This window comes from Aotus nancymaae, unplaced genomic scaffold, assembly GCF_030222135.1.
Source record: "Aotus nancymaae isolate 86718 unplaced genomic scaffold, 86718_ANA_hifiasm-v0.15.2.pri h1tg000064l_1, whole genome shotgun sequence".
Taxonomy (NCBI): Eukaryota; Metazoa; Chordata; class Mammalia; order Primates; family Aotidae; genus Aotus; species Aotus nancymaae.
This window is the reverse complement of record NW_026988479.1, coordinates 21,331,270-21,338,275: the sequence shown is the minus strand read 5'-3', so window position 1 is coordinate 21,338,275 and position 7,006 is coordinate 21,331,270. Positions and strand designations below refer to the sequence as shown.

The 7,006-nt window shown below is 53.4% G+C and overlaps 1 protein-coding gene across 1 annotated transcript; it reads right to left on the bottom strand.

Annotated features, from left to right (window-relative positions):
- Positions 1-2,848: 2,848 nt before the first annotated feature.
- POU4F3 (POU class 4 homeobox 3) lies at positions 2,849-5,751 on the bottom strand. Its single transcript, XM_012458378.2, has 2 exons — positions 5,358-5,751; positions 2,849-5,042 (listed from the first exon to the last, which is right to left on the bottom strand). Exons 1-2 carry the CDS (start codon positions 5,475-5,477, stop codon positions 4,146-4,148), a joined length of 1,017 nt encoding a protein of 338 aa, XP_012313801.1. The 5' UTR covers positions 5,478-5,751; the 3' UTR covers positions 2,849-4,145.
- Positions 5,752-7,006: the final 1,255 nt, after the last annotated feature.

The following is a 7,006-nucleotide window of genomic DNA, read 5'->3' as shown; positions in this document are numbered from 1 at the left end:
TAAATATCTATTAATGCCTACTATGTGTCAGATCCTGGCTTTACGTGATCTCATTTACTCATCAGAGCAATCCTGAGTCTTTTTTCCAGTTTTTCCAATTTTACAGATGAGAGGGTCAGAGCAGCAAGGTCACTTACTCAAGTAAGAGATGGAGCGGTTATTCCACCCCAGGTCTGTCCACTCCGGAGTCAGAGCTGTTTCCATCTCAGGAGGAAAGCAAAAGAACAGGGCAGAGGTCACTCGCTAGTCCCCCCTCACTGACTCCTCCTCTAGGTTCAACGGGCCATATCACAGAGCATCCTCTGTGTACCATGACCACCAGAGGGTGAAACGCAGTCTCTTCTATTTAAACAAGAAGGAGACTAGCTACCTTTGAATGAAAGCCTGTGATGCAGACCACCACCTTGCCCCTGATCCCCATTCCCAAGTAGACTTGCCTACCCCGATGGCTCTGTTCCTCCCTACATTCCCTAGAATCCAAAGAGGATGCAGCTGGAAAGGGTGCTTTCATTTTACAAAACAAAAACCTGATTCATTCATTCAACAGACATCTAGTGCCTGCCACTCTAGGCCAGACCTTGAGCAGAGTGCTGGACATGAAATAGCGAACAAAACTGAGACTATCTTAGGCACAGAGAGAGGAAATTGCTGGCCAGAGGTAATACATCTCAGGAGCCCAGGACTCCTGCCACCAAGTTCTGCCTTCCAGGGCCTCAGCCATGGTGGAATGTGTATGCCTAGCTTATTCTAGATGAAGCCTCTGTTCCAGCCAGGCAGATCTCAAAGTCCCACCCTCGGAGGCCCGATGTAGGTTTCCATGCAAACAACCCCAAATACTGACTTAACTTTCTTTTGGTACAGGTTAAAGAAACTCTCAGCTGAGTCTTGGATCGTGCGTGTTCTAAGCTGACAGAATTAGGAAAATGAAAACCTGCTCCGGGTGCTCCTAGGAAACACCCTCAATTACTCTTCAAAATAAATTTTGGGAAGTTTTACCGCTGGCCACAGCGGCTTAAAGAGGTGATATGACTTGCCCAAGGTCGTACGGTTCGGATGCATACTAGGCCTGTGTAAACCCCAAACCTGCTAGTACCGCCTCCCCTCCTCACTAGAGGTCTGTGCCTCCGCCAGACAAGCGGCAGAGGCGACTGCACAATCCTGGGGAAACCACATCTCTGGTTGCTTCCTGAGCAAGCCGAGGAGAGAGGCGACGGCGCCGACCCGGCGCACTCAGGGGGAGGGAAAGGGTGGAGCGCTTCGCTGACGGGGCAGCAGCTCCGGTCTGTAGGTAGGAACTGGTCAAAATACTCCTGCGCGCCAATCTCCGGTGCCTGAAGAAGACTAGACGCAGAGGCAAGGCCCGGAGACGGAACCCAGTGCGACTGGACGATCTTGGAGCAGATCCTGCACTCAGGCAGCAGCTCTTCCTATCCTCTCCATAAAAGTCTCTCAAACTTTTGCAGTTGTCAATTAAAAGAAAAAAAGAAAACTAGATAAGTAACGGCAGAGAACTTTTCGAAAAGAGGATGGAGGCAGATTTTCGGTTCTCTCCGGAGCCCGAAAATGCGAAGGCTCTTCTTACCTGCAGGAAACCTTGCAGCCCGCAAAAGCGCGTCCTTCTGGAGCGCTTCGCTTCGGCGCGGGACGCTCACGGTCGTCTCCTCTGCAGCCCGGCTGGGCTCCGGCCCTGTGTTTTATACCACTATAGGCAATTAATATTGCATCAGCCGTATTTTAAATTTTCAAAACCCACAATATAATGTAATGGCATAAGGGCATTTATTATTAAAGGACACCCGATGGAGAGGGAGGTGGAGGAATCGCTGGGGCTGTTGTGCAAGGCGGGGGCGAGGGGCTGAGGCCCAGGGAGCTGCGAGCGATCCGAAAGTTTGCTTTTGCGGTAGGGGCTGTCTCACTGTGCAGAAGGCGAACCCAATCTGCTCCGAATTTCGGGCCCGTAGTTTGATGACCCGGAACTCTTTGAGGAGGACGAAGCAGGGAAATGTGCGAATGACTCCTGGACTCGGAGCATTAAATTTTAAATCAGGAAGGCGTTTCTACTGCTCGCAAATAAAAAGCTTTTCTCCCCATTTTAGAGGGATCGGAAAGAGAACAGGGAGCTGGCATCTATGGAGCACCTACTATGAGCAGAACACTATGCTAGGCGCTTTGCAGGAGGTATATCAGTGACCTCACAAAGAAGCCGAGGTGGACCACAGAGTGAGTAACCTCCTGGATGAGAATTTCAAATGAATTTGGAACACTGATGGGGCCCCACTAGAGTGTCCCAGTGAACACTTTTTTATCCCTCTTTGCCTCTATTCTCTCACCTCCTCTCAAGCCCTTTGAATCTTTTAAAATAATTTTTTGCCTACTAACCCAAGCACTACTAGATGTCTTAAATAAACAATCTTACCTAGTCCTAAAAATAACCTTGCGAAATAAGTATTGGCCCCTTCATTCTACAGACAAGTAATCTTGTTGAAGGCTTAGAGAAGTTAAGAAATTAGCCTCAGGATGGTTCTGCCAGTGAGTGGAGGCATTGGGGACTCGAATTCCCATTAGTCTGGCTTCAAAGTTTACTAGCTTAGCCAAGTTGAGCAGTCTTATAGTTTGGCACACAGGGAAACAAGAAAGGAAGTGCCTTGAAACCCTAAGTGGAGACACAAGCCGCAGGGTCTCCCAGGAGGAAATCCGAGTGAGTTTGCCAGGGAAGAGGAGTAGGGAGAGGGGATGGCTGAGGGCTGGTCAGTAGAAACTGACAGCCCAGCCCTTTGGGGTTCTCCCTTTTAAATCCTTTCCAAAGCTAGTACCCCTTAGCCTCTGAGAAAAAATAAAACCACTTTGATTCGGGTTGAAAAATAAAGCATTTATTTTAGAAGTTAATTCAGGGGGTAAAGAGAGAAGAAAACTTAATATTTTATTTGTATCTATTCAGAGAATGAAACCAAAGGTCACACAGCAACACACAAACTACATGAAGCAACGAAAAAATAAAATAAAATTTGACTCGGCCAGAGGGGCTGGGGTGAGAAGGGTTCAGGCCAACGCTCCCACTCCTCTTCCCTCACAAAACTGTAAGTGAACTTCCACCAAAAGACACCCACATAAAGGGAATGAAAAGAAGCAGAGTTAAATAAATAATAAGAATGAACGATGTTAACAATAACAATAATAATAAAAGCGCAACGAGGTTAGACGTGTTGAAAGGACTTGCATATAACGCAGAGAAGTTACAGTCACTTTCCAGCAGCCGACTCCACGCATAGCTGGCAATCTGATAAGAGCAGAGAGCTGGGGTCAGAGAGTCCTCAGCCGGTATGAACACTACCAACTCCCGCTCTCCAGCAAGCAGTAATTACCCCTCAAACACCAGCAGATCGTGAAAGATGGCCGGAGCTGGTGCTGGCACCTGCTTACAAACAGCCAAGCGATCCCAGAATTTTCAGTAGCCAGACTGGGCCCACCTCTTTTGGAGCCCTGCTTACCATGAAAAATAGCAACTTGGAGCCGGCAACTCCCTGCATATGTTCCCTGAACCTAATCTTCATGCTACCTTATGAGAATTTACGGCAAACCAAAGGATAAGATGAATAGAATTTAGGCAAAGAAGGGAGTATAAGGCTATCCTTTGGAAACATACATGTATTTTATATACTCTAATAAATCTTCAGTGCATGTTTGTGTCCCCCTTAGATATCCTAGACTTTGTATTATTATTTATCACTTCCTTTGAGTCCCTTCACCCCTTGCCTAATTGCGCTTAGCAAAGGGGCCTTTTCACCCCAGCTTCGGGCGGTTGGGCCAATTCACTATCCTCTGCTTTGGGGCTCCTGCGCCGAGGTCGTGCGGTCCCCCGCAAGAGGGCAAATTTCAGCACCACGGACAGCACAATTACCCTCAGGCCCGCCCTTCTGGAATATTTTCCCAGCGCCAAAACTTTTTTGGTGGGAATAGAAAGAAAGAGAAAAAGAAGGCCGGAGGCAACCAGGCGGGACAAAGGGGGAAAGTCTGTGGCTTCGGAGAGGAAAGCCTAACCTGCCAGGAAACACCTCGGAGTTCCGGATAACCATCCCCCACAACCCGGGGGGCGGGGGGGATGAGCACTAGGCTCTCCCAGCTCCCGACGCTGCGCCCTGCAGCAGTCAGTGGACAGCGGAATACTTCATTCGTTTCTGTTTCTGTCTCTGGTTGCAGAACCAGACTCTCACCACGTTCTTTTTAAGGTCCAGTTTCTCAGCGATAGCCGCGATCTTCTCAGATGAAGGACGTGGCTGGATAGCGAAATAGGCCTCGAGTGAACGCTTCTCCGGCGCGGCGATGGACGTGCGTTTGCGCTTCCGTTCGCTGCCGTTGAAGAGCTCCGGCTTGCTGTTCTTCTCTCGGTAGGCGGCCTCGGCCTCCTCCAGCCAGGCCTGGAGCACCGGCTTGAGCGCGATCATGTTGTTGTGTGAGAGAGTGAGAGACTCGAACCTGCAGATGGTGCTCTGGCTGAGTGAGCCCACGCCGGGGATCTTGAGATTAGCCAGAGCCGCGCCCACGTCCGCCTGGGTCACCCCCAGCTTGATGCGCCGCTGCTTGAAGCGCTCGGCGAAAGCTTCCAGCTCACGCGGGTCTGACTCCACGTCGCTGAGGCATGCGGGCATGGCGCTGTGAGGCGCCACGGTGTGCGGGTGACTCATGCCCATGGCCTGGTGCAGGTGGCCCATGGCGCCCAGGTGGTGTGGATGGATCTGTGCGGGCATCACCGAGTGTTCTGGAGCGCCCAGGCCGCTCACACTCAGCGTTGGCGAGATGTGCTCCAGCAGGTCGCCTTCGAGGCCCTGGTGCACGGCGTGGTGCGGGTGCGAGGTGAGCGCGGCTGGGTGGGAAATGGGCACGGTGGACGAAGTGGACGTGCAGGGCACGCTGCTCATGGTATGGTAGGTGGCGTCGGGCTTGAACGGATGGTTCTTGCCGTGGGAGACGATATCCACCGCCGCCAGAGCTTCGGCGCGTGCCAGCAGGCTCTCATCAAAGCTTCCAAATATATTACCCTGCAGCTGCAAGCGAGAAGGCGCACAGCACGGTCAGTGGGGAATACTGTCAACTCAGGATTAAAACACATTTTCAAGCAACCGAGATGCCTCTCCTCAAAGCCCAGGTCATAAAAATTAATACAGAGGCAGCAGCTCTGCTGGAACAGACGTGTGGATCAGAGACATGAATGAGAGAGAGAGCGTGCCGGGAGAGAACGCGGGGGAGACAAGGAGAGGGGTTCAGACAGCGGCGATTGTTCTGGGCGACATGAAAAAAACATGAAGCTAGTGTCTGTCAAAAAATGTGCCTTAGAGCGGTAATTATGCTCCACTACGTACCTGCGGGGCTGGGAGACAGACTCGGCGCATGGCCTCGGAGCCGGAGTGCAGGCTGGAGAATTTGGGTTCTTGCAGCACCGGGTGCATGCCGAAAGGCTGCTTGGAGTTCATGGCCATCATCTTCGCGCGCCTGGCAGGGTGGCAGCGGGGGACATGGAATCAGGCTTGTCTAGCTTGCTTGCCGCGCTCCAAGTGAGCGCTGCTCAGCGCCCGCGCTCCCCTCGCCCTCTCGCTCGCTGCCTCCCCTCTCCCCCACCTGCTTCTTCACTCATCTTACAAGCAGCCTGCCAGGAAGGGCCCGGGCGCGCGCAGGCGTGCTCACGCGCCCGGGACTCGCAGGGGCGGCCTGGGAGGCGAGGCGAGACCGCAGCTAGCGGCGCGCCTTTCTGCGCCCGCGGCGGCCGCCCCCTCAACAGCCTTTATACCCCGGCCTGGCCTGGCCTCTCCCAGTCCGCCCCGCCCCGCCTGGCTCCAACTCGCCAGACCTTTCTGATTTTCTTCTTCGTGGACTTCCCTCCCCCACCCCACCCCAAAAGTCCCAAACCACTCTGTCCCGTCCCAAACCACTCTGTCCCGTCCCAACTCGAACTGCCGGAATAAAAGGGCAGCCTTGGGCTGAGCTGGGGCAGGAAGTTGACCCTACTCCAACTTCCCCTCCCCACCACACACACACACACACACACACACACGCACACACACACACACACACCGTCGGCCCGGCTGCCGCCAAACTGCCCATTTCCAGGGCGCTCCTGGCCTCACGCCCGAGCCGTCCACCAGAGTCCGGCCCCGCGGCGCAGCGAGGAGGCGCCTCCAAGCGCCCAGACGGGCTCGGGGGAGGGTGAGGGGCGGCCAGAACGAGCCCCAGGTGACCCCTGCCCCGCCCCTCCCCCAACCGCGCTCCGGGGTGGAGGTAGGGGCAGTAACTGCCTTCTCGTTCAGGAGTGGCTTCCTCCACACGCTAGCCTTTCTTGCTTTCATTTGAGGGAGGCAACTTGGCCCACTCTCTCTTTCCCCAACCCTCCAGTCTAAAGAAGCTTATGGAGTATGTTTTAGAATAGCGACAGTTTCGGATGGCCCTCTAGCCTGGGAGTCGGTCAGTTCACTTCTGCTAGGCAGCCAGCGCTTGCAAGCCTATTCCTCGTGACAACAGCTACCATTTAAGAGTTCCTAATATGTGCTAGACAATTTAGAGTTCGCCCATGGAATTCTCATACCCACTGTATGGAGTAGGTGACGTTATCCCGTTTTGCAGATGAGGAAAAAAGGGTCAGAGGGGTTAAGTGATTTGCCCATTCACTCACTCACTCACCCAGTTATCCATCCGTCTTACAAATATTTACTAACGGCCTACTGAGCGCCAGGCGCCTTAGCCTCCTGGTCTTCCTTCCCGTAGTTTCTGAACTTGAGGGCTCTCGGGGGTTAGTACTGCCGGCCTCCACCTCCCCTAACCTCTTTTTCTCTCTACTTCCCTCTTCTCTCCTCTCCTTTCCTCCGCGCTAGTAAACATCGTGAATAATGGATGGGGAATCCTGGGCCGCGGCTACGCCGCACTCCGGTTTGGAGAGAAAACCCGCACGTGCGGCTGTACCCCCTCGCCAGGGCCACCGCCTCCGCTGGGAGAGCGATCTTCAGGGCTTAGAGACCTC